General features: G+C 46.1%; 2 protein-coding genes across 5 annotated transcripts in view; one reads left to right on the top strand and one right to left on the bottom strand.

Annotated features, from left to right (window-relative positions):
- The first annotated feature begins 856 nt into the window (after positions 1-856).
- Positions 857-4,059, top strand: Il9 (interleukin 9). The gene is made up of 5 exons (XM_047554780.1): positions 857-970; positions 1,089-1,124; positions 1,210-1,242; positions 2,515-2,646; positions 3,940-4,059. Exons 1-5 carry the CDS (start codon positions 857-859, stop codon positions 4,057-4,059), a joined length of 435 nt encoding a protein of 144 aa, XP_047410736.1.
- A 13,793-nt stretch (positions 4,060-17,852) lies between these two features.
- Slc25a48 (solute carrier family 25 member 48) overlaps positions 17,853-27,852 on the bottom strand; it is a 39,174-nt gene continuing 29,174 nt past the window's right edge. For all 4 annotated transcript variants that reach the window (XM_047556689.1, XM_047556687.1, XM_047556688.1 and 1 more), the window contains 3 exons: positions 26,214-26,347; positions 20,630-20,786; positions 17,853-17,880 (listed from right to left, as the gene is read on the bottom strand). In XM_047556689.1, coding sequence (XP_047412645.1) covers positions 20,664-20,786; positions 26,214-26,347 — 257 coding nt within the window. In that variant the 3' untranslated portion in view covers positions 17,853-17,880; positions 20,630-20,663. The remainder of the gene's footprint in view (positions 17,881-20,629; positions 20,787-26,213; positions 26,348-27,852) is intronic.

Consider the following 27,852-nt stretch of genomic DNA (forward strand, 5'->3'; position numbering starts at 1 on the left):
TGTACATCTATGAATATACCACAGTGAATTTCACCTTTCTGAATCTCTACAATGCACTAATTAAAAAATAAATAAGTAATTAGAAGAAAGACCAAAAGAGAAAAGGAACAGGGGGAGGGAGGAAGGGAGGGACTGTGGACTGAAGTAGAGCAAATTATATTCCATTCTTGTATAATTATGTCAATATTATTTATAACTATAATGCACCAAAATAAAACGTTTGGATCTATTAAAGCATTTGTATAAAAAGGAAAATTTTCTTTTTTACACACCTGCCCAAAAGAATTCTTGTCAAATTTGCATAGGAATTTCATCCAGGGCCTGAAAGGCATGAAGATATGGGAATAAAGTACAGTAAGGTCAAGGCCACGATTCCTAACAGGTGGAAAACCCTAACAGGTAGAATGTATCCTGTTACTCATCATCCTGCTACCCCCTTCATTTCAACACCCCAGACTGGCTATTAAATCAGCATTTCCAATGATGTAAAAAGGGAAAACACAGAACTGGGCTCTCATGGAAATCTTCTCACAACCAGAATCCATATCTTAAAAAAAAAAAAAAAAAAAAAATATATGATTTTTTAGATCTTTAACTTTTTCTTTAGCATTTCAAAACCCAAACTTTTGAAAGCATCTTTTCTGAGGAATGATATTTCCTGGCACCACATAATCTTTGTCAAGTGACTCAGTGTGATTTTTTTTTTTTTTTTCAATATCAAGTGGCCCGAATTTACAGAGAAAAAGTGGGCCCTTGGTATCAGTTTGATGTCAGGGTTTTTTCCCTGTTTGAAAGGAGCTTTAAATACGAGTAGATTGGAAGGTGTCTGCAAGCTGAGCTCTAGTTCCAGGTCAAGATGCTTCTGGTCACTGTCCTCGTCTCCGCCCTGCTCTTTGGCTCCATGGCGAGCCAGAGGTGTTCCACCACATCAGGAATCATGGATGCTGACTTCCTCCTCAAGAAGCTGCAGGTAGGTTGCTGGGCTGCAGGGATCCTGTGGGAAAGACTGAGGCCGACAATGTGAGGTCCCTCCAGGTGATGGAAATCACACCTTTCACTGTGGCTTTTTGTGTCCTTACCCCCTCTAGGAAGATGAGCCCTCGAAATGCAGCTGCAGCGCCAATGTGAGTGGATGCTCTTTTCAGAACTTTCTGAACTAATTTCAGTGTTCATTTCTGGAAACTTCACTCAGAAATTTCTCTTTTGCAGGTAACCAGTTGTTTGTGTCTGCCCATCCCTTCCGTAAGTACAGCAAATCATCTTCATCATCATCATCATCATCATCTTGATTCTAGCTTTTTAAACTTTGAAGTAAAAATAAATCTCTATATTTGATATTGTAAATTAGAAATTGTGCCAAAACCCTGACATCAATACAGATTAGTATTGCCTTTTAAAACCAAGCTTTTGAAATTCTATACTATATACATTTCTGTGTATTTCGTTTTATGACCCTTGAGAAATTTGAATGCTTTTCAGTATTTAAAAATATATATTGACCATCTTTTTAGATGAACGGCCATGTGCACAGTGAAATCAAACTGGAACTAAGAATAGAAGGAATGATACATAGTTTGGGTCATATTGTTTTCTAATCCATTTGCTGATAACTGTAAGGTTATGGAACAATGAAGGCAAAATACACGCTCTTATCTTTCATCTGGCATTACCTATCTGCTATGCCTCCTCCCTCCCACCTTCCTTCTCCTCCCTCTTTCCCTCTTCTCTCTGCCTTCCTCCTTGTTCCCAGTCTTCCTGATTTAGTGTCTGTCCCCTAGTTTGAACCACATCCTAGAAGAACAGCATGTCTGAGGTGGGAGTGGCAGAGACTGCCAGGGGCTTCCAGAGAGAAGCTGCCCACTTTGGCAGGGAGGGAGGGAGAAGGAATACTCTGATTCCTTATTCCAGCCCTTGGTTCGGGTGAGGGGGACTGACCCCAGGGACAGTGTTTACTCTCTCTCTCTCAAGCTGGGCTAGTAGAACCTAAGCTTCTCGTCCCAGCAGAAGTCGAAATCACATGCTTCATGGTCTATCCATGAGAGGAGAAGCAGCGAAGCAGGACGATGCTTGAAAAGCACAGCCCCTCCAGTCCTCTGGACCCGTAATGCAGGACTTTAGCTCTGATCAATCACTGGCTTGATTCATTGCCACATCCCACTGGCTGGTGTGAAAAGACTCTTCCTTTCTCCATGCTTTCAAACTCACAGGAGCTAAACTTAAAGTGAGGTGCCTCAGTGTTTTGAAAAGACTCTTTGCCAGGGTTCACTGGCCCCATGTTTCCTAGATGGAACATGCTGGAAAGTTCTCCTCCCGGGAACTTCACTACAAAAAAATGGCCTTATCTTGAAATATTGAAGATTATTTCCTAGACTGACAAGGGACCTATTAAAAAATAGTGCAAGCTTGAGCTACACTGGTTAAATTACAATAGTCTCTAAAAACCATTCTCTATGTGAATCCTCCTCAAAACCGTCCTGAGAGCATTTCTTTTCATAAATCCTGATTATTTGCCAGGATAACTGCAGCACACCGTGCTTCCAGGAGGGGCTGTCCCGGATGACCGACACCATGCAGAAAAAACAATTCTCACTGATTTTCCTTCGGATGAAAAGATCGGTTGACATCCTAAAGAACAACAAGTGTCCAGTGAGTTGACATGAATGTGGTTTTTATGTGAATGTTCATGCTAGCTCTGACTGAACAAGAAAGGATGATAGAGTTAGAATTGGTAGTTCCAGGTTGATAAAGGGAGGTCTATACAATTTAATCAGAAACAATAGAATGAAAGTGAGAGCTGCCCCAGACAGTTCATTGTTTCCAAGTTTAAAAAAAAAAAGAAAGAAATACTGACATCAACGTGGCCATTCTCTTCTCCCTGCTTATTGGATAATGAAAGAATCTATCCTGATTGTAATTAGAAGCTACCATCCGGAGAATCAAGGCTGTAGCCCACACAATCCTCAATTATCTTAAACATTCCATTTGCTAATCAAATGGATGTGGTGGCCTCTAATTAAAGGAGAATTTTTGATTGGTTAAAAAGATTTTTAAAGGAAAATGCACCCGGATCACCACCTATCCTCAATGCCTATCAGTACATTCTTTTTTTGAGCATAAGTTCTAGTTGCTGAGTTGGGCACTGCCGGACCTCCCTGCCTCCCTTTATATTCACACAGAGGCCTGAAAGCCCAGAGCTCTCTTTAGTTATATGTGTTTCTTATCTAGTTCTAAGTACTCAATATGCACTCTTTTACTGAGCACTTACCTTAGGACAATTGATAGGTTTATCACCTTCTCTTTAAGAGAGGAGGAAACTGAGGCTCAGGGAGGTTTTAACTAAATTCCCTGATGCTACATATTTAATAAATAGCAGAGCTGAGATTTGAACTTGGTTCTATGTGACCTCCCCAAAGTCCTACTTTCAGTTATTGTGTTATAAAATGACCTTGGAAGGATAACTGAAAAGGCTACTGATGCATTTTAGCCCTCAAAAAGTTCCATAAAGGGACGGGGGTTGTGACTCAGTGGTAGAGTGCTTGCCTAGCACATGTGAGGCACTGGGTTTGATCCTCAGCACCACATAAAAATAAATAAATAAATAAAATAAAGATATTGTGTCCATCTACAACTAAAATATATATTATATATATACATATATATATATATATATATATTTTTTTTTTTTAAAGTTCCATGAAAAGGTTTCCTCTAACGGCGGATTTAAGTGTCTAAGCATATGTGTGAAAAGACCCCTGAAGTTCTAGTCCAGAGTCAGCCACCTCCAATGGGTTCATGAAATGCTAGGCAGCTGGGACCTGCCCACCTATTTGCTCCAGATCTTGAGCCCGTTCCTCCTATGCTTTCCCTGGCTCTGGGTAGATGGTCTTGGGGCTCCTTGGTTCCATGCTGCTTAGTTACTATATTCTTCTATCTCCACAGTTTTTTTCCTGTGAACAGCCATGCAACCAAACCACACCAGGCAACACGGTGACATTTCTGAGGAGTCTCCTGGAAACATTCCAGAAAGAGAAGATGAAAGGGGTGAACAGCCAACAATGAAAATGAAATATTATTTATTCTATTTATTGAATTTTAAAAGTCTTTCTCTTTAAATTGTTTCAAGTTAAAAATCAAGTAAGCTACTCTGAATCAGAATCAGTTATCATTTGTTTAAAATTTTGTCTTTATTTTGCAATAAATACATATGGGGGGAAAGAACACAAGCTGGTCTTGGAGTGCTTATTCATTGCTTATTCATTCCTTGCTGCCTGGACTTTGTCAAAGGACAGAATGGATCAAAGAGTCCACAATAAAAAGGCATATGATTCTGAGCATAGACTTGGAGATTCTCAAACCATGGCCAGGGCTGAAATATACTTTTTAATTTGTTCTAATTAGGTATACATGACAGTAGAATGTATTTTGACACATTATACAAAAATAGAGCCTAACTTCTCATTCATCTGGCTGTACACAATGCAGAGTTACAAAGGTCATGTGATCATATATGCACATAGGGTAATAATGTCCAATTCATTCTATTATCATTCCTACCTACCAGCCCCCTCCCCTCCCTTCACCCCACTCTGTCTAGTCAAAAATACCTCTGTTCTCCACCCCCCTCCTTATTGTGAATTAGCATCCATTTATCAGAGAAAATATTTGACCTTTGGTTCTTAGGGATTGGCTTATTTCGTTTAGCATAATATCCTCCAGTTCCATCCTGGTAAATTCCATGATTTCATTCTTCAAGACTGAGTAATATTCCATTGTGTATATATATACCACAATTTCTTTATCCATTCATCTGTTGAAGGGCACCTAGGTTGGTTCCATAGTTAAACTGTTGTGAATTGAGCTACTATAAACATTAAGTGACTGTGTCACTGTAGTATGCTAATTTTAAGTTCTTTGGGTATAAACCTAGGAGTGGGATGACTGGGTCAAATGGTGGTTCCATTCCAAGTTTTCTTAGGAATCTCCAAACTGCTTTCCATAATAGTTGCACCTATTTGCAGTCCCACCAGCAACATATTAATACCTTTTTCCCCACGTCCTCATCAACATTTATCATTGCTTGTATTCTTGATGATTGCCGTTCTGACTGGAGCGAGATGGAATCTTGGTGTAGTTTTGATTTCTCTAATTGCTGGAGATGTTGAACATTTTTTCATATATTTGTTGATCGACTTTATTTCCTCTTCTGTGAAATATCTGTTCAGTTCCTTTGCCCATCTCTTGATTGGTTATTTGTTTTTTTGGTGTTAAGATTTTTGAGTTCTTTATATATCCTGAGATTAATGTTCTATGTGATATGCATGTGGTAAAGGTTCTTTTCTGAAGGGCACAGTTATAAAGGGCAATGTGAGGACAGTCTGAGGGTCACCACTAGGGAAAGCCAAGGGCTTGCCTAGTGGGAGGCACAGGGCACTGCCCAGAGTCTCTGTTCCTGAGAAACCAGTCATGAAGCTGAGAGGGATGAAGGCCTCTGATTGGTGCGTTCAAAACAGTGGAATGAATCAGACAGAACTTTCCTGTGTTCACATATGAATACAGCACCTGCGTAACTCCACATCCTGCACAATCGCCAAGATCGGGAAGTTACATTCCACATACATATGATATGTCAAAATATATTCTACCATTGTGTAGAACTAAAAAGAACAAATAAATAAAAAAGAGTAGGCTGGGAGCCTACTCAGGAATGTGGTTGGTGGATGTGAGAGAGTGAAGAGCTTGAAACCTAACTGGAGAAGTGTCACAGAGCAGGCCTTCCGAGTCAGAGCATGAAGCAGGTAAAACCTGAGCTCATGCTGTCTAGTCACCTGAACGACCTTCAGTGAACACCCACGCTGGGCCAGCTCAGGGCCTGCCTGGGGCCCGGATCTCATGGGGTAAACTCCAGGGAGCCTGGAACAGGGCCGTGCGGCTGGCCCAGCGTGGCTGTGGCTGTCCATCTCAACTTAATACTCCCTCTGCCCCATCCCAGCCCCATCCTGGCCTCTGTTCCACAAGGTTGCTGCCTCTCTTCCAAGATGCTCCCTTTCTAATAATTCACCATGTTTACTGTTCACTGTTCATTTCTCCCTGCTCACGTGCCAGCTTCCCCAGAGCAGAGAACTCCCTGGTTCACTGCTGTGTCCTTGGTGCCTGTGCTGAGCTGCCATGGAGCAGGTGGTATGGAAACATGGTTGGAGAGGATGAAGGCCTTCCAGATGCAAGAGCTCAGCGGGAACTATCCCAGATCAGGAATGTGCACTCCTCATGCCAGATCCAGAACATACTACGGCTGCCTTTCCAACACCTCGAGGCAGTCCAGGGTCAGGGTTCACACCACCTGGCCACCCAGGAGGGACAGACTGCCAGCCCTCTCATTTGTCCTTCCTGGTCCCGAGTGATGGACAAATGAAGGCAGGGTGAAGTCCATCAAGTGGCCGAACAATCAGAATGGTCTTTTTCTGTACAATCTGCTGTTTTACAGGGATGGGAAGAACTCAGAGGCTTTTATTATTTTAAAAAATTTTTCAGTTTTGCAGTGCTATGGATTCTAGTAGGCGCTCTACCAGTGAGCTACATCCTCAGCCCCAGGTCTTAGAGGCCCTTAAAGGATAAAATCTACTGTGGAGGAGAATTTTCCTTGCCAAGATTAGAATTGCCTCCCCTCCCTGGTAAGCTACCCTGTACTTGAATTGTTTTCATCACAGTAGTATAGAAAGTTCAGAGCAGCCAGAGACAGTCCCTCAAAGGTTCTGGCTCTACTTTTGTTGTCATCACTTATAATGTCAAGCAATGTCCAGATGTGACCTGACTTCCAAAGAGCCCTTGGTCACAAGGGAGATTGGCAGCCCAGTTCCTGGGGCCATGTAGCTGCCTAGCAATGAGAGTGGGAGCAAGTTTTGTCTTCTGTCTGTAGCCAACCCTCCTGCCTAGGGGAGATGGAGCCTGGGTTTTAGCCAAGGGGGCCAGGTCAGGAGAATGGCTTATTATTATTATTATTTCATTCATGAGATATTCAATCATAAATATTTTAACCTTAGTTGGGATGGAAAAAGACAAGTTCTCAGTTATTTCTGGATATGTAAGTATACCGATAGGTAGATATAGATAAATGTGTATAACACCATAACACCCTGGATTTCTCCATCAAGAGACTTTCAGAAGGAGACCATTCTAAAACAGACTGTGTCCTCCCTCAGTGCTGAAGGCCACCAAGCATTTTTGCCAGGGACACAGACTTAAAACCTGTTGACAGCTGTCCCATCTGTTGACAGAGCTTCCCAAGAGGAGTGGGACACCTTCGTGGTGGTGATAGGGGGTGGGGTGGGCCCAGGTGCTACCAAGGCCGTTTTTGGAGGCTCTCCCATAGCAGGGCGTAGGGGAATTCATGTTCCAACTCTTAGTAGTGGTGTATCCCAGCATCTCCTATATTTTTTCTTCCTGGGAACTTGATTCACATAAGTCCCAAGTTTTTAATTCTGTAAATACTTCAGTGAAATTGGCACAGGTACATTAAAATAGATTGAAAATCATAATCTAGACCTTATTACATAATTCTTTATTATTAATAATGTTGATATTATTAATAACATTAATGAATATTATTACTTATAATTCACCTATTAATTTTCTCAAAAGAAAAGAACTTTTTTTTTTTTTTTCAGTACTGGGATTGAACCCAGGGCACTTTATCACTGAGCTACATCCCTAGTCCTTTTTATTTTTAATTCTGACACAGGGTCTTTTTATGTTGCCAGGCTGGCCTCAAACTTGTGATCCTCCTGACTCAGCCTCCAGAGTGGCTGGAATTACAGATGTGTGCAGCTGCACCCTGCAAAAGAATAGATATTTTTTTATACTTTGAATCTGCTTTTTAATTTGTTCTACATGGATATTTATTTCAAAGTTGCATAAGTGATATATTTGTTGCTCAATTTAAATTCTTGAGGTGTACCATAAATGAGACAATGGGACATAATGGGCTAAGATTTTCACTATGCAGAGTCCTCAGTGTTCTCCCTCTTCATGCACAGAGCTCCCAGTACTGGGGTCCTGACTCTGTACAGGACACTGAACAGGGTGACCACATGGGGCTGTCTTACCTGGCCCCCTTCTGGCCTGCGGATTCCCACAAACAAGGTGACATTCCTCCCTAGCATCTTCCCCTGTGTGCATGACACACAGCAGTTACTGAGCAAAAGGTCTAGCAAGAAACACATTCATTACTCTTCATTAGCAATACTTCATATATAAGCACTTCCTCTGTGCACAAAGTATGCAGCATCTCATTTAGTCCCCTAATAATGGTAGGAAATAGATACTATTATTTCTGCTTTGTAAATATAGAAATCAAAGCTTTCTACATTTGATGACATTTCCAAGATCCCACAGCTGATAAGACCTAGAGCAGGGAGTCACCCCCAGCAGGCTCTGGTTCCAAACCTTACATGCTTTCCATTTGACTCCTATTTATGTGTGTGTGGTGTTTCCTCCAAACATAGCCTGAGGGTAGAGTGGGTTCACCACAATACCAGTGCATGCTCTTTTTTCCAGAAACCCAGAGGTCAGATGGGTTTCAGAACTCAAAGCAAATACATAATTCATGCACCACATATTACACAGGGCCCACAGCAGGGCCTGGGGCGAGGTTCCTAATTAAGCACATCAATATTCTGCAGCAAAACACAGGAGCATTCACACAAAATGGTCAAGGTTCCAGTGGAGACAAATGAGTCATAGCAACCTTGAGTTTGCTGAGTTGTTAGGGTTTCAGAATGGTGATGAGGGAATGGAGAGCTTCCTGAACAAGACAGCTTTTCTCTAAGCTCAAGACTCACTGACCATTTCTAGGGTCTGTAACAGTGATCCACTTCACCTTTTGAATAACCCTGAGGCTTATTTTTAAAAGGGACAAATGTTCCTTTTTCTCTTCTCCCTCTCTCCCTCCCTAACCTGGGGGCAGGGAACAAGATTACCCTGAGCTATCTGAGCTCCATAGGAAGGAGACAGCTGCCAGGGGATCTAGGAAGTGAATATCTCCCAAATTAACAAGTGAATGCTAACACACCATCAGGGTGCCCTGGGACCCCCTGTCAGGGCACACCTGCAATGTAGCCTTTGAAGAGCTCCTTTGAAATTCCCCTGTTCCTTCTGAAAGGTAGAATCACAGGAGTCTCTTGTGTTTCTCCTTTGCTAGCAAAGCAATGAAACTTCTTTTTCCTTTTTCTCAAAACCGTGTATTCGTTATTGAATTGATCTTGGGGACTAGGACCAACTTGCGACAACAGGTCGGGCTGGGTATCTCCAAGAGGGATGGAGGATTCAGTAGCTCCCTGGTTGACCGGCCACTACCCGCAGTGTGGGCGGAGGCTTCTCCACATCCGGTGACTGGCCTGAGGCCCAGCTGCATCATGTTACAGAATGCAGTTTATCTTCCTTAGGTAGTATCCTTTGGGAGAGGCTCACCTCAGCCATGCTCACCTGAACAGGATCACAATTTGAGCCCTCAAGCTGCTGCCAGAGGAGATGGCCGGAGAGAACTTAGATGTCACAGCCTAAATACCTGCTCGCTTGTTGTTTTCCCTGACTTTTCTGCAAGAGTTGTTTAAGTCCCAAGATTCACCCCTGCAGGCAACTTCTCAGGAAGATTCCCCTGCAGAGAAGGGGGCTATCATGACTCTCTCCCAGATGCCAGGAGAGTTGAGATTTATGGAGAAGCCACCTTGCGGAAAGGAGAAGAAAAACTAGTTTTTATTAAGTGTTTTCCACATACCAGGAACTCTGCTTTGTAGAATATCTAGTTGGATGTTCACAATGACCCCATGAGGTATTTATGTAATTACTGTATATAAATTATTCCCACTGAGAGTGAGGCCCCAAGAGATGACATAACTTACTGGGTACATCGCTCCCACGTGACAAAGCCACTTCCTCATCCAGGTTGCCAGGCCCCAGCCAGAGTTGTTCCCAGGAGATGGCAGGCCAGAGCTCACTGCCGCTGGCCAAAGCCAAGCCCAGCTGCTGCTAGCCTTGAAGTTGACCTGTCTGCCTCTCAGTCCATCCCTCCATCTTTCCATCCATCTGACGTGAAGCAGGAAGATACTGGGAAGTCTCAGCCCCACAATTTCTCTCCCGACTTTGTCACATTTCACTACCTTGCTGCCCTTGCTCACCCCACACCAGACTTCCCTATCCCTGCAAAACTACAGAGCAACTCAAGGGGTTCATTCTTTATATTACTCAATAGTTAATTGAGAGATGATCCATAGGACTTTCCACATGCAAGATCCTATTATGTGCAAATAGACATAGTTTATTTCTCCTCTTCCATTTTGGATGACTTTTTTGTCATTTTCTTGCCCAACTGCCTTGGCTAGACCTCCCAGTCCAATGCTGAATAGAAGTAGTATGGGTGGGTCTCCTTGTTTGTGTCCTGGTATTAGTGGAAACATCCAGTCTTTCACTGGTAAGTACAATGATGGCCGTGGACTTCTAAGTGCCCTTTCCTGGGTTGAGAAAGTTCCCTTTTATTCTCAGTCTGTCAAGCATTTTTGTCATGAATTAATATTGGATTTTGTGAGATGCTTTTTCTGTATCTATTGTGACAGTCATCTTTTATTAATACAGAAGTTAATTCTTGGCCTGTGCATTTCTAAAGGAAAAACTCCTAGTCCTAGGGATATGTCTATGGAAGAGAAGTCTGAGCAAGGCAGTGGGCAAACCTATAGAGTGCCCTGCAGAGGGTCTCTCTGTCTGCCACCAGCAGAACCTCAGGGGGTGGAGGATAAACTCTCCAGAGGGTGGAGGCACACAGAGAGGGGGGCACCTGATTTGCATGTCCTAAATGTCCCAGGAATTGACAATCTGAAAAGAGAATGACTTCCACCACCTAGTACCACCCAACTGTAAAGTAGGGAGGTCTACCTTCACACAGTCCCCAGAAGTGTCCATGGAGCGGCCAAGGTTTCCTAGGGAGCAGAGAGGCCTCAGAGTTGGCACATATAGCAAAACTGAACTACAAGGTCAGAGGATAGCTGGGAATTTAACTGACACCACGGAAACCATCATGGAGGGAAAGCCAGGACCCAGGGCTACTCAGGAAGTTCACCTCCAAAGGATGGAACACCTCCCAAGATCCAGATCACTCCCCATATCCCAAATTCCAGAATCTAAGGTCACTTCCAGGAGAAGAGGAGGAAATAGTGAACTAAGCATTTAACTTGCAATATCTAAGATTTACCCTGAAATGACAAAATTACTTTTTCTGCCATCAGATAGATGGAGACTTAAGGGGAAAAAACAACAACAATAAAACACCTAAATTTAGGTAGAGAGAGAGAAAAATAAGCTTCATTTATTTTCCACACACCTGAAGAGGTGTTTTAATCACTTGACAATCAATAATAATCACACAGTGAGCACCAGGTGCTGGGTTCAGTGCACGGTGAGAATCTGCTGCTCTCCTCAGTCTTCAGGAGCAGGGGGGAAAGATCTGGTGGGTGCCAAGAGGATGCAGGAGGTGCAAGGGGGTGGTACTTGTGACTGGCTGGGGTACTGAGCCCAGTGGGCCCAGGCAGAGCTGGAGAAGGGAAGCAATGTTTCTCTAGATGGATTTCTGGCTCCCTGGTGCACATGGTCCAGACTTCTCTGTTGGAGCAAATGTTTTGTACAAACCTCTTTAATGTCAGCCTAGAAGAGCAGGGTTGTGGGCATCAGACCCTTGAAGAGCTTTAATCAGTGACCCACCAAGAATTCTGAGCATCAGAGAGTGGAGTGAACCTCAAGTGTGCTTACTGGATGTCCACTTGGAGATCCAAGGGCCTAGGAACTGAGCATTTGTAGCTTGTAAGAGACCAGACCCAGAGAACACCACTGCAGCCACCCTGCGTCTGCCTCTTATAAAAACAAATAGCTCAGGTTAACAGAAAACAACCGGGAAAATCAGCGCCCTCTGTGCCTTCCCTGACTCCTGTTTTGCATTTTGTAGTCTGCAAAACCACTTTTTCCCTTGATTCTTGCTGAAGTCATGAATAATAGGGAAGGGAAAACTGAGGCCTGAGGGCAAAAGTTTGCTGGGATTATCCTGGTAGGTTATACACATATATACCAGAACCCAGAGCAAAGATTTGATACTAAGATGAGTTTCTGTCCACCACAGGGAAGAGAAGGACAACACCACAGGAGGTGGCAATCCAGGAAACAGTAATAAGTGCCAGGGTTTCATGACTACGGCCAAAATCAAGACCAGGATCTGCAGAGCAGGCACCTGGGAGAGTTTAAGTTGACCTCTGCTGCCACCAAGTGGTTATTCTGCAAAGTGTCAGCCAAGGAAGCTATTCTCAAGCTTTGGGTGACAGTTTTTGTTTGTTTGTTTTGTTTTGTTTTGTAGGGTAGTGGTTCTCAAAGGCGACCAAGAGGTCAAAACTGTGTTTGTAAAATCCCGAGATGTAGCCTTTTTCACTGGCATGAGCATACGTGGAATTTTCCAAAGTCTACGTGGCAACTGCGGTCACATAGACTGAAAGCAGAAGCCGGTAGGGGACTTCAGCTGCCTGCTGTTTAAGCCAGACATTAGAGTAGCAAAAATGGAAAACCATGCAAACCTCCTCATTACTTTTGCTTAAAAGGAATATTTTCCTGCATTCTTTTATTTATGTTGATATGTTGATATGTAACAGGTCATTATACTTTAAATGAATAAATATTTTTTAAATTCTTAGTTTTCATTTCTGATAAATATTGGTAGATAAGCAGAAATACTTTTAGGTCCTCAATAACTTCTAAGAGTGGACAGACCCCTGTTGAGACACTGCTGTGGAGTGGTGAATGCCATTCCCAGTAAGACTCGTTGGCCAAGTCAGAAGTCCTTCGACTCCTGGACATAGACATCAAAACTGGTGCCTTACTTCAAATTCTACTGTTTTCAGCCTTTCTGGAAAACACGTCATCTGTTTAAAGGCATTCCTGAGGATGGCACAGAAAACAATGCCTGACACTGATACTGGTCGTCTTGGAAATCAGGATCAGGTCCTCGTTCCCCCCGTGTTGAAGATTGAACACCCGAGAAATGCCAAGTCATGAGTAGGAAGCAAGTTTTATTTACGAAAGAGACAGGCCTGGGGTTGTGGCTCAGTGGTAGAGTGCTTACCTAGCATGTGTGCAGCACTGGGTTTGCTCCTCAGCACCACATATAAATGAGAGAGAGAGAGAGAGAGAGAGAGAGAGAGAGAGAGAGAACAGAGATAGCAGACCTCTGAAAAGAAACCCAGGCCCAGAGCCAGTTCCCTTGGGAGGGGGTGGTCTTATCTCTTTTATAGATCTCACAAGGGCAGGAAAGAGCCACCCAGGGGTGATCATTAGCAACTGCTGTGTAGGGAGGAGGGATTCCCTGGAAGTGTGTGTTAGAAACCCATTGTTAGCAACCAGTTGGGGTAGGCGGGTACCCTGGAGGTGTTAGCAACCCATTTCCTTTTCTTTGATGATTAGCCCTCATCTTTCCTATCATTTACTATCTGTCCTTTGCCCTTGTCTCAATACCAAGTTTTCTGAGGGCAGGGTTCCTGTTGTTATCACCCCCATGCCTACTGCAGCTCTGGGCTGCAGACTCAAAATATCTTTTGTTTTGTTTTGATTTTTTGAAAGAGAGAAAATGAAGATGGAAAATAATATTCCTAAAAGACAGACCCCCATGAAAAAATGGAGGGACAATGTGACTTGGGAGGTGGACCCTTTCTTAATAACAATGGGCACTAAACTTAGACCTTCCCTCATCGCAAATTAGCTCTACATACAGGCACAGCAAATATTGAAACTCTGGGAAACAATGGATCCCAGAAAAAGAACAATGAGTTTCAACCTTATTATAACCACCCTCCTAAGTTAAAGTTTTAACCTGTACAACTAGCCCCTGATGGTCAAAGTTGCACGTACAGAGCTTCCGAAAATTACATCATTGTACCCTATGAAACCCAAATCTCCACTGTAACTGAGGGCCATTATCCCCATCTGGAAAATGGGTCCCAATGGCGCCTGAGTCCCTGAAGCAATAAAAGCTTCTCTGAATCTGTTGAGATCTGCTTCCTGTCCTTCTGCGCTTACAGAAAGGTCCTGATGTGTTGATGGAGAAAAAGACCTATGCTGTTGACACCATGTCTTACACACAAGATCACCTTCTCATAATAAGGGGTGGGGGAGGGAACAATAGAAGTTCATTGGATTAGACAAAGGAGAATGAAGGGAAGGGAGCGAAATGGGAGGAGGAAAGACAGTCGAATGAATCAGACATAACTTTCCTGTGTTCATATATGAATACACAACCAGAATAACTCCACATCAAGTACAACCACAAGAATGGGAAGTTATACTCCATGTATGCATACTATGTCAAAATACACTCTACTGTCATGTATAACTAAAAAGAACAAATAAAAAAAAATTTTAAAATCACCTTCTTCAGAAAAATCTACGAGGAATCAGCAGGGACCTCTGCTGGCTGACCTCTCCTTCACTGGCTATCTCGAGATCTGTCCGGGTTGGGGGTGAAATTCCTTCAGTAAAGTTGAGTTGCTGTCATTTCCAGCCCTGTAGCTCTTTTGTGGAGGAGGGGAAACAGGAAGATGTGTTGGAGGGGACGCCTGACCAGCATGCGGTGGGGCGGGGCAGAGGTAACAAAGGACTGTGACTCAGAGCCTTGCTGGGGGTGGGCAGGGTGGCAAAACTATCTGGGGACCTGAAAAACAAGTGCTAGCATGGAACCCTACCTCTGCAAAAAGGTGTGCTTTAATTTAAAAAAATATATATATATGAACACAATATAAGATCACCGTAAGAAACTGAAGCACTTTACTGATGTACGAAGAGATCATCATTATCAAAGTAGAAATTGACAATCTTCCCCCAGTTCCAATCCCAGGAAAAGCCACTGTTTAGCTCAGTGCATGTCCTTCCAGACTCTTCATTGCCCATGTGGTCATGCTTATATAATATATATGGTAAAAAGGAAATGAGTACCATACACTTACTCTGCCACTTCATTTCCACACTTGTTATATTGCTGACATAATATTTCTGTTACAATATGTATAAGATCTGTCTCCTTTTCTGTGACTGTGAGACTCCTCTGGAGTGCAGCTGCCTCTTCATTGATTTAAAGCCCCCCTCAACTGGGCCTCTAGATCTCTAAATTTCCATTATTACAGACAATTCTCAATGAATTGTGATGCTTCCATTGTTTGACCGTAAATCTGTGCTTCCTTTATTCTAACACTGTCAGTGATTGCTGGTCCACAGAGTCTGGAGATGAGGAAGCTCTGGCCTGCCTCTCAAATGGGCATAGACAGGAGGGAAAGAGAAGGCACACGGTTGGGATACTGTGCCACAGGGGTTGTATGGATGCGAGGGACACGGAAGCTGCTGGGGGAGAGGAAGAATCTTGGAAGCCCTAGGTTGTTTACCTGAGCTGGGCCTCAGGAATGCAGACATTCCAGTCCCTGGAGATGATGGGGGTGAGGGTGTCAAGGCTAGAGAAAAGCACAGAGGCAGGGAGGTCTGGAGAGTGGACAGCAGACACAGCTGGTCCAGAGGGTGTGCGGGACCCTCAGTCATGTCTTCAACAAACATTTGAACACCCCTATGCTCCTGATACTGGTTGGGATGGGAGAAATGCCTGGAGCACAGAGAACCTGGGACAGAGCAATGAGTGGGAGTCTAGAAGGACAGCTCTGATGTCATTTATGGAAGACCTTCAATAGAAACCCTTGAGACTCCATACTTAGGTGTCCCAACAACTTTCTCTTTTTTCCACTGTGAAACCATCATCACCATTGCTGCTAGTGATGTTCCCTGGGCTAAACAGCAGGAACAATGAGACCTCAGGATTATCAAGAGGGCCCAGGTCCTTAGCAGGGACTCAGGGACGCTGGAGTCTCATTTTCTTCATTATAAACTGGGTCAGCTGGGCTGCTCTCCTTTACCTCCTCCTGTCATTGAGGAGCACCAAGATAAGCCGGACGACCTGGGAAGGAATTGGACACCTGAATAACTGAAGGGTTAGGGAAAGTAATATTCCTATAAGACAGCTCCCCAAGAAAATGGAGGGTCGGTGTGGCTTGGAAGGAGGGAAGGGAAATTGGCCAAACACTAAACCTCTCTCAGGGCACTGTTTCCTGACAACAGTGGGCCCTGGGGAAAGGGGCTGATAAATGCTGGACCCTAAGCCTTGGCCTTCCCCTATTCCTAAATGACAGTGGGCAAGATTTGAGTACTCATCCCTTGGGGTCTGGTTTTAACCTGTACAACTAGCCCCTGACGATCAAAACTGCAGGAGCGGGGTTTCCAATGATTACATCATCCTCATTGTACCCTATAAAACCAAAATCCCTCTGTAACTGACGGCCATTTTCCCCATCCAGAAAGTGGGCCCCAAAGGCGCCTGAGTTCATGAAGGAATAAAGGCTTCTCTGAATCCGTTGAGGTCTGTTTCCCATCCTTTTGCACTTATAATAAGGCTATTCTATTGCAGGCTCATGGGGTGTCCAGTAGAAGACCCTGGAAGGCCTCGTGAACCCAACAGCAGCACCAGGACATGGCCTAGTTGAGGGAGACCAGGGGCTGTGCAGGACAGAGATGGAGGAGCACAGGCTGAGGGGCTCATCCCACAGGGAGAGCCCTGTACTGCGGCAGGAGGACTTTGCAGGAGAAACTGAACACTTTCAGCTCCTTCGTGTGCAGATGTGCTTCATTTTTGGGTCTGGTCAGAGATTTCCAGAGACATAATCCAAATTACAAAAAGGCAAGGTGGTAGTGAGCAGGGACAGCATAGTGGAGAAGCCAAGGAAGACTATTTTAAGGGAGTTTTTAAAAGGGAATTCAGGGACATTCCCCTCTCTTGAATTTAAGCCAGAGATGGCAAATGGATTCATCTTGCATTCTAGTTCTGACTGACTGGTGGTGATTCTGAAGAACACTCGGCTCACTGAGAAAGGGCTCTCTGATGGACTAGTGTTGCCTACCTCAGACACACAATTGGGAGTGACATTATGGGTATGTCACTTAATAGCAAAAGAGTCAAGTTCCCCATGTGGTTCTAATAGGAAACAAAATGCAGAACAGCGAAATCACTCTGGAAACAAGAGTGTAGGCAAAGTGTTTTGTTTTAGTCTCCATTTAAAAATCAGGCCCAGAGAACACCCACTCCTCCGAGCTCAGGGTCACCATCTCGAGCCTGTCATTAAGGCATGGCACTGCTCAGGCTGGAAAGCACCTACAAGGCTTTCTCTCCATGGCCCTTTTCAACCACCATGCCCTCCACTGCTGACCTCAGGAACCTGGGAGAAAGGGAGCAAGACAGTCATCCCTAGTTCCTCTGTTTCCTTGTGTGGAGCCAGCTTCTCTGGGCCCTGCCATCTCCAGGGGCCTGAAGGAGATAAAGGAATGAGGGTAGCTGGTGCCTCTTGGAAGCCAGCCAAAGACATCTGACACAGAAACAACCTGAAGAGGTTTTTGAAATGCTTTTATTTGGAAACTTAGAGTCAACTCCAGCTCCTCCATGTGTATCCCCAATAAGTTTACCACAGTCACGAAGGCAGGGTTTATTTTGCCCTGATTTTTACCATGTGCTGATCTGAAGCTGAAATAAATGGTGACTGCTCCGTCAGTAGTCCACTGATTCCTTCCAAAGCAGCAGCTCGGAGACGCAGCCTGGGGTGAGGGGCACAGAGCCTGCAGTCATGGAGAAAGGTGTCTCAAGGCCAGTGTGCTGGCTGGAGGCCCACCTGGCACAGAGCCCTGCATGGCCAGGGTCCTTATTTCTCTCCAGTAAATTCACTCTCCCTGGTTTGGCAGACGCTGCCAGCCTCATCTGGCCCTGGTCAGATGACACCCGTCCTGGAAGAAAAGGAGAAAAGGTAAGAACTTCATCTTCCAAGATTGTCACCTTGGATTTAGGGACCAAAGCACCATTTAGAGACTTCTTGTGACTACTTATGAAGCAGTGATGGGCCACGCATCACCATGAGAACACACATACATGGCTGAAGGGCCGGGGGGCTGTCTGGGGTTATTTGTAAATGTTTAAAATGGGTATTATGAGAAGAATGTATCTCCTTTCCTTGAATATGAATTTTCCTGAAATTGAAAGTAGACCACTGGGGTTTGGAGCATGAGATCAGATCGGCATTATTCCAGGAAGGTTCTGGGTCCTGGGGTTCTGGTGGGCGGGCAGGGATGCATGGGGGTTCTATGAGACCTCAGGTAAACTTAAGAGCTGGTGGCTGGCCAGTGACTGGGACCCCTTCTCTACTGTCAAAGGTCATCTTTCTTGAATTGTCTGACTCTGGTTTCTCCATGTAAACAGATAGAACTAAACCCCATCACGAAACAAAACCTCACATGCTTTTCACTGGGTTTCATGTTGCCCCTGGGTCACTACTTGTACCTGAGAGGGAGATAATGCAGGGAACGAATGACAAGAAGTATTTTTCCTCCCTGGGAGTGGGGGAGCTGGGTCCTCTATTCCTGGCAGGTGCTTAGAAACAATCCTCTTGTCAGTCCTGCACCTGTACCCAGGGACTCTTGAGACAGTCACCATCCCACCACTGGGGAGCTGCAAGACTCCCTAGTCCTGTAATATCCATCATCTTGTTCTGCCCCTGGTCCACATGAGGGAGGCATTGTCTTCACATCTTCACAAAGGGTGATACGGCTTCCTGGAATTGACCTGCCTGAAATCTCATAGCTACTTGCTAAATTAAAGTCTAGATCTTGGTAGAAGGCCTTGGTATTTCTGGGTCTTTTTTAAAATACAAAGCTGAACACCTTGAGCGAGGTTTGTTCAAAATGAGGCTCCAGATCAGATGCTGGTAGCCTCTACCCCCTATTTCTCAGACCTCTTTCCTAAGGGATACTGAGGTCCAAGGCCCTTGTGGAGGAGAGCACTTTCAGAAAGAAAAACTTCCAATTGGGTTGGTCACTGCTCTGAAAGGCCAAATCCAGGACAATCGTGACTTGGCTCACTAGAAACTTCCTCCTTCTTCCTGAAGTAGCTGATCACCAGGGTAGTCACAGTGGCACAGTATGACAGCTTGGGCAAGCAGCCAGCCACTCTGGGATCTGTGAGGCTGGCATTAAAACCGTTTTGTAGCTAAAGATTTAATGACGTGGAAAAATGGTCCTGAACTATCAGACAGGAAGAATGAGTTATAAAACACTGTGCTAGTAGAATCTGAAGGTGGGGGTGCATGTTAAGAACACTTGGAAGAATAATAACACGTTCCTGTGATTACAGGTATTTTTATATTGTTCTTCCTGTTTATTTGTATTTTCCATTTTTTCTACAATAAAAATACATTGATTTTATTACAGAACTTTTAAGTTACCTTTACCTGTTAAAGTGAGATGGGGGTGCTGATATCTGAACACATCCCTAAGTAAACATGACAACGTCCCTGCCCTGCCCTGCCCTGCCCTGCCCTGCCCTGGACATCACCCAAACTCTTCAAGATGTTTAATTATGCAAAATGTGTTACTACCCTTTTCCCTTTGTTAAAAAAAGAGAGAGAGAGAGCAAAAAGGCAGAAGAGCTGTGAATGTTAGTCCTTTAGTAAAAACTGAAAGCAGTTTATTTAAAGTCAACTCCCAGAGCTGGCCCTGGCTCACCATGGACAGGCTGACTCTCACACTCTCTCCCTTCCCCCAGAGGGGCAGCAGGGAGGGTTTCTAGAATTCTCTGCCAAAGACCCTCCTCCTCGGGAGAGTCTGTAGTCATGGCTGCTGGGAGGCCCTAGCCGTACAGGGGTGCAGTGTACTGGGGTCTTCACCTGGCTGGGCACCAGGGCAGCAATCGGCAGGTGGAATGTACCCAGGTGGCATGGGGGGTCTACAGCAGGCACCCCTTGTCCTAGCTGAGAAATCAGGCAGGCATCCTGGAGGAGATGATTTCTACACCTGGGACTGTAGGACAAAGACCAGATGAAATCAAGGCAAGAGGGAAGGATGGAGAAGAGGGAATTGGGCAGAGGGCACAGCATGAGCAAGACCCAGAGGTGAAAATGAGATGGGACATTCAGGAAGGTGGCGAGTTTGGCAGCTGGAGGAGCAGGCAGGGGAAGTCACTGAGGGCCTTTGAGCAAGGGAGTCACCTGCTCAGGTTTGTTTTTAGAAAATTCCTCAGGTTCAGTGATCTTTCTACAATGAGAAAGGAAAAAGGAAGGAGCACGGGAGGCCAGAAATGGTGGCAGAAACCTGTCCTCTAGGGCTCTCAGACTCAGGCTTTGAAGTTCAGTTGGGAGGTGGGGAGACGGTGCTCCTGTGAGCAGGGAGTGGACGCCTTGTTTGGAGTCCTCACTCCCGAGCCTGGTCACTCCATTTAAACAGAACAGCTAACTGCACTTCTCTGGAGGGCTGTGGCAGCTGCTGAAGGGAACATGGGTAGGTGAGCTGGCCACACCAGGGAAGTTCTGTGTCCACCTCAGTCGCTGAGGACTCAGCACACCGCCAGTCACTGGTGGGCGTTTCAGAACAGCCAGCAACTGTGAGAAGGGTGGCGACTCCAGCCCCAGACCTACCACAGGTGACAGAAAAGCAAATTCAGAAAGCCACAGCATTTTCACAATGAAGAGAGGAGTTTCATACTCACAACTGGCTGGCAAGGAAGCACAATGACCTGGCGCTCATGGGCTCGTCACGGCCTGGTCCCCGCGCAGGGCCTGCAGCGAGAGCTCATACCCGAGGAACATGGCGGCACTCATGGGGAAGCCCCGCACAGCGTTCACCGTGATGCCTCTGAAAAACACCTTCACACAGGAGGCCTGGTTAGTCCAGGACCTGACACAGTCCCTCTGACATACCACTGCTGGGAGCCAGAGAAATGGCTGGTAGTGCCGCCCACCCTGGCCCCTTTGCGAGCAAAGACCACATAGGATGCCCCATGTCACATCTGATAGAACCTTCCCTCCTGACTCTGACATACAGGCACTTAAGACCATTGAGTCCCCAAGATACTGTTGAGTCCCTGTGTACGCTTGCTTGACAGTCCCCTCCTCCTCCCCACATTCACACTGCTCAGGAATCTGGAATCCTAAACAGACAGAGCACCAGTTATGCCCAACCACCAAGACACTGCTTCATTCATGTGATATTCCCCAAAGCCGCAAGTGAAAAACTCAGCTGTGCTGAAGACTGCAGACGTGGAGTCAGGTCACTGCTTTCCCAATGAGTATTTGGGTTACCTGGGCAAGTGGAAAACTCTCTGGAACTCAATGTTCCCAACTGTGAAGTGGGGGTAATAATAGCATTGAACTGCTAAGGTTGTTTGTGGGAATGAATGAGATGCTTCCGGAGCACTCTCACAGCGCCTGAGGCATCGTGAATACCCACACTGCTGACTGCCACCACCACCATTGTCATTATGGAAAATTGTCACCTAAAAGGGAAAAGAACTCAACCTCAAATGCTGGCAGGAGTGCAGAGGAGACAAGACCTATACTGACGAGCTGCTAGACTCTGCCTCTGCTGCTTGGTGTCACCTGAATTTATCTTCCATCCCTCAGGCATATCATCAGATGCTTCCCATGATCCCTTTCCTCCCTGAGTCTTCCTGTGTGGAAAATGAGAGCAGTTACAACCTATTGGAGAAGACAAGCCCCACTCAGGACCAATTACAAAATAAGCAGACAGTGATGAGAACAGATAGGGCTTGGGCAAGTGGGGGTGTGGAAGGATCTGTCTCTTAATGTGTTCTGTGGGCAGAAACCACCACCTAAGGCCAATCCTCACCCAAGCATGAATGACCTGAGAACTGTTGGACACAGATCTAAACCTGCTCTGACAGGTTTAAAGAGGTCATTAAGTTTAAGAAACTGACATAGTCATTTTTAAGAAAGTAGTAACTGGCTCTTTGTGTTTTCCTAGTTTCCTTGGACCCTGGGTTTCAGATGTTGGAATCAGTGAAGGTTCACTGTCAATGGCCAAGATGCCAATGACAAGGTGATCCTGAAAACTTAGGGATGCAGCTGGATCAATAAAGGAACTGATGGACCTGGGTCCCCAGAGGTGAGCAAGTCAAACCCTGGAGCCATTCAGGCAGGGAGCAGCAGGAACCCAGTAGCATTGGCCCTCCTCTCTAATGTCTAACCTTTTTGGAATTCCACAAGCTCACCCAGAGTGACAGAAAAACAGAAAGGAACTGGGTCAAGCTCCGAGAGGAAAATTCCATGCTGGGTGCCCACAGAGGCTTCCCTGTAGGCCTTGGCTTGGTTCTGCTCTGTGAAGCTGGGCCAGGCGGGCCACACAGAGGGACCTCCCTCCAGGAGCTGTGACCTGTTCTGCCACGAGGCCCACATGAGAACAATGGGCATAGGTACTGGTTTTACCCCAAGTTTTCAGAACACGTAGACCCCAGACCAGACCAAATTCTTCTTCTTGAAGCCTCCATGGCTTCCCAACACCCCAAATCAAGTTCAAACCATTCCTTGGCCTGCAGTATCCCATGTGCCCTGGTCTAAAATGCTCTGGAGACCTGGTTTGCAGCCTCAGGATATCTTCACAGGGCCCCTCCAAGGTCAAGTATGACCCATCTCCTTCTGTGCACTCAGCATCTCCCATTACAGCACTTCCCACACTGATTTCCCACCGCCCGTGTCCTGTCTCCCAAGGGGCAGTGAGTGCGAGGTCGTGGGTGTGGTTGACCTCTGTGTCCCCAGCACCTGCCAGCATAGATCTCCCGTGTGTGCTTGTTAAATGAGCCAATGGATGGATAAGTGAATGAAGACATAAATCAACTCCCACGTGTGAAAAAGGAAGGGTCTCTGAGCTGCAGGAGTCCTGGTGGCAGTGGGGGATTCCTGGAGTAGGAGGAGAGCTCCAGACCCCCAGGGGACAGACGCACAAGGCAACTGACCCTGGTGCCTCAGGAAGCTTGTCCACCTACAGCCTTCCTCTTAGTGTCCCATCCAGCCTTAGCCTGCTGTCACTAACCCCTCAGCACAGCCACCTCTGTGGCACCAAAGGACACGAGGGCACTCCTCCAGCCTCCTCTTCAGACGATAACTCTCCAAACAGGAACCACGGCCCAAGTGGCCAGAGATGATCCTTGCGGTGGGCAGAGAGTGGATTCCCAGCCACTAGGTCTTCCTTCTGTTTGTACGCAGGGGCTGTCCCCCAAGACCATGGACTTCAGCCTTCCCCATCCCAAAGGCTGCGCCCTGGCCATCTTCAAGTGGTTTACCAAGGGCTACTCAAGTCATATTCCCTGTCACTTTCTCTCTGATTCTTTGTCACCCCCAAGTTGTTCTTCCACAGGAAGATGAGAGCAGGTTAGAGGAAGATGGGAACAGGGCTTCGTGCCTGCCTCCCTAAGCCACAAGGTTGGCGCTCAGGCCAGCGGGGACTGCAGCCTCCCGCTGGCCCTCGGCAAGGTGGTTCCTGCTACTGCTGCTGCTAGAAACTGCCTTGGAGGCAAGTTGGGTTCCCAGGACTGTGCGTTTTTCTCTTTTCACCTTACTATTTATTCATATGGAAATGCTCCTGTATACAAACACACACGAACATACTCACGAATAAACACGCTCGTACGGGCAGCATTACTGGAATATACCATGACAAACTCATAATGGTAATTGCCTTTGGAAGGACGGGGACCATAGGAGGGACATTGAGATAGTCTGTCCCTCGGCCTTTGGAAGTTTCCTATGCTTACATCTGTCTTTAATCAATTAATAAAAATTCAAGAATTAATCTTGAACCATCTGGCCAAGGAAGTGGTTGATCAAGCTGAGTACTGCTATCTCCATCTCAAACCCTCCCGTGAAGAAACAGCACGGACCAAATGACACTGAGACTAAGAGACGGTGCCTTCTAGGACTCTGATTTTTATGGAGCCCAGTAAGTTGGAAAGGAAATAATATCAGCAATGCATTTGGCCTGTGTAGATGACTTGGAACTATGACACATTAATATTTTAGGAAATAGACAAAAGCATTCAAAATAAATACAGCATCCCACTTGGATATCTTTTGTGTTCCTCTGTAATTGTTGGATGAATCACAAGCTCTGCCTCTGCTAAAAGGAAAAAATACAAAAAGAAGAAGAAGAAGAAGAAAGAAAAAGAAAAAATGAGGCTATACCTGGACTTTACCCTTTTGTCAGAGCAGCTCTTGTAAAAATAACAATAGTAACAATTAAAATAGAACAGAAAAGCTTCAAATTTTCCTTAAACAGAAGAGAGAAATGAAATTCCCTCTTCATCACATCTTTTCACACTACACAGAGTCCCAGGCCCAGTGCCTGCCTTCCTTCACATGCTATGATGTTTTACTTCTGGTCTTCATTTTGAGCACCATCAGTGTCCTAATCAGTAGGTAGTGACCAGAGGTGGACACAAAATTCTAGCTGTGATTCACCTCACTTGTTCTACCCACTCTGCTTCTATTAATGCAACCTTGGGACCTGGTTCCCATTATTGGCTCACTGGCCGTTAGCGTCATCAGAGCATGGGATTGTTTTCTTTATTTACTCTTCTATCCCCAGCTCCTAGAACTGAACCTGGTACATATTGGTTGTTCTAAAAATAGGCATTTGTCAAATTAATAGTGAACACATAAAATATAAAGCTCCAGGCATTTTTCCCAGGAGCCTTTGTCAAATCAGATTGCAGCGTCCTCTACAGAGGAAATTGATTATTTCATACCAAGGGCTACAAGTCACATTGAGTCCTGGTAGTTTTGTCCTTTCAGTTGAGCCCTTTGATCTAGCTTCAGGGGTCATTTGGATCCTGCTTCCTTCCACAAGGCATGCTAGCTATCCTTCTCTGGGTCATCCAGAACTCTGGACCCTTCTCCAAGTGGGGGAGAAGTAGGGCAGGACCTCAAGGAACTTGTAAGAAGAGGAGAAGGGCAGGTAGAGAAAGCTCTGTCATCCACTGTGGTGTGTGAGAAGCTCTATGGGTGGACACAAGAGAGAGGTAGTGGACTCTGGGGGGCAGGAGTGCTGGGCCTCAAGGATGAGCCGGAGCATCTGGCAGGGCTCCAGTGAGGCAGCTGTGCAGGAGAAGACCCAGACTTGGGGGTAACACTACTCCTGGTAATACTAATGCCAATAACAAACTCAAGTCTTCCTAAACCTTCCCTTTGGGTTCTGCCTGAAACTAAGCACCTTTTATAAGCCCAACTTCATTTAACCCACTAAACACCCCTGTCCATTAGGGCAGGGATGATTCTTAAAGTCACAAAAGTACACAAACTGGAGTTTATTCAGTGTGGGTGACTGGCGTGGGGTCCCAAAGTTCTATTCCATATATATGGAAAAGAAAAGGGATTTTGAAAAAAAAAAAAAAACACAACAAATCCTGTCCCTAATCTTTTCCACATTCTCCAGTCTGGCCCTTCTGGGTAAGCAGCCTATCTGCAAGTGTTTGTTCAGCTTCTCCATGTTCAGTGTAAATCCTGGAGAAACTGAGGCAAAAAGAGGCAAACCCACTTACTTGAATTCCCCCAGCTCACAGATAACCAGGCCCAACCTTAAAATCAAGGCTGCTAACTCCAAGAGCCAGGCCAAGAGAGCAAGGGCCATTGCAGGAAGGGCAGGCACAGTGGTTTGGCTGCAGGGTGATACTTTCTCAACAATCTTGGACACCAGACAGGGAAGTCTGGTCTTTGCTTGGGGATAGATTGGCGGTTGGAAGGGGATACGCTCTTTGGCTATAGGGAGAAGAACAGAGTAGACAAGCCTGGGGAGCCAGGTCAGAGATGCCTCCACGCAGAGACCAGCGGTGATGGGCTCTGGACTCTGCTGGGGTGGGGAGCTGAGGATAACTCTGGGGGCCTAGAGCTGGTAAGAAGAGAAGATGGAGGGGCAGGAAGGATGCGAGGGGGCTCTGGAATTCTCACTTGGAGGAGGGGGAAAGAAGGACCCATCCCATCTTGATGAGGAGCAAACTGGTGACAGACGTGGGTGCTATTCCCGGCTCTACCACCAGCAGCTGTGTGGCAGCAGCAGGTCACCAGTGCTCTCTGATCCCGTTGAGGTAGGAGGCACACCTGCCTCCTCCACCAGCCCCGGGGTGAGAACTAGGCAAGACAGCATAGGCAGAGCGCTGGGTGTGGCACCTGCTCATGGCACTTGATCAATGGTACCTGACAGCGCCTCGGTCTCCGCTAGTCTCATGCCCCCACATGTCTGAAGCACCTCCCAGGGGGCTGGCGCAGGACTGTGGCGGGGCTTACTTTAAGGCCTTCTTGCTGGTAACTCTGGGAGATACAGTCCAGGACACCTTTGTATTTGTTTAAATAAACCCCGTCAGCTTGCAGTCGGCTTTTCACGACATCCATAGGAGTCGCTGTCCCCCAGGAAATGGCTCCTGCAAGGAGAGAGAAAGGATCAGGTGTCAGGGCTGGTTGGCTGGCTGGCTGGGGTCTGGAGGGACCTGGCTCCCCGGGGATTTCCACCATGCAGAAGCTCCCTAAGCTGCTGGGGGACCTGCTAAGTCTGTTTCTGATCCTCCCCGGCCACTTGCTGTGGGACTCAGAGCCTCGGGCCCCTCATCTGTAAAGTAGAGCAGGGCCCATCTTCCGGCGTTGCTGTGAGGACCCAGGGAACTGATAAACATGAAGCCTTGACCATGGGGCCAGTCCACAGTCAGTGCTGGACAAGTGGCATCGTTCTTTGTTATGTTAGTGAGACAGTGACGGGCTCCACAAGAATGTGGCCACAGGAGGCAGTGCCAGGGTGAGGCTGCTTAAGGTTGGCAACTCCCCGAGGGCAGGATTTACACTGAACATGGAGAAGCTGAACAAACACTTGCAGATAGGCTGCTCACCCAGAAGGGCCAGACTGGGGACTGCAGAAAAGATTAGGGACAGGGCTTGTTGTTTGTTTTTGTTTTTTCTTCAAAATCCCCCTTTTTTTTCCCCAAATATGTGGAATAGAACTTTGGGACCACATGCCAGAGTCACCCTCAGTGGGTAAGCACGGGTGCCCCAGTTTGAGCACTTTTGTGACTTTAAAGGATTCTAGGAAAACAGTGGCAGGTTATTGGGTAAACACAGAAATTGGCACAGTCTCGAGTGGAGAGAGAAAACACACTGATGTCAAAGTCCAGGGCAGCTGGTTTGCTAGGTTTAGTGATTGCTGCCCAGTGGCTTCCCAGAGACACCTTCGCTTACCCTGAGCCTCTGCTGTCCCTGACCTCCAGGCCCCTCACGTTCTTGTCCATGGCCCTCTGGAAGCCTCTGGATCTCAACTCCATCCTGCCTTTTGCCAGAATAAGGGACTGCTTCCTCAGGGCTCAGCCCATGATAAGGACATCATGAAATGAGGTTCGCTGGCCAGGGCCACTCATACCTGCTCTCAACAGAAATGAGAGCAGATGGAAACTTCTGGTCCTCTCCACCAACCAGTGTTCACTGAGCTTTTACCAGGAGCAGGGCAAGGGACAGGCCTCAGACACGTGGGGGCACAGAGAGCACAGTATTATTCGGTGGCCAAGATGTGGGCTCTATTATGTATTTGCTGAGTTCAAAGCATTAGTGAGTTAGGAAGAGAAGGAGGAGGACCGGGAGCAAAGATTTTCTTCCCTCTGTTGGATCTGTTCCATCAGCATGGAATGTGTCAAGGCATCTGCCTTCTTGAAAAGCAGTCTTCTTCTGACTTCCATGTGCTGCTCTGCTTGTAGCTCTATTTCTTTTCTTTTCTTTCTTTTTATTATTATTATTATTATTTTTTTGGTACGGGGGATTGAACTCAGGGGCACTCAACCACTGAGCCACATTCCCAACCCTATTTTGTATTTTATTTAGAGGCAGAATCTCGCTGAGCTGCTTAGCACCTCACTTGACCCTTGAGACCCTGGGATTACAGGCGTGC

Source organism: Sciurus carolinensis, chromosome 6 (assembly GCF_902686445.1).
Source record: "Sciurus carolinensis chromosome 6, mSciCar1.2, whole genome shotgun sequence".
Taxonomy (NCBI): Eukaryota; Metazoa; Chordata; class Mammalia; order Rodentia; family Sciuridae; genus Sciurus; species Sciurus carolinensis.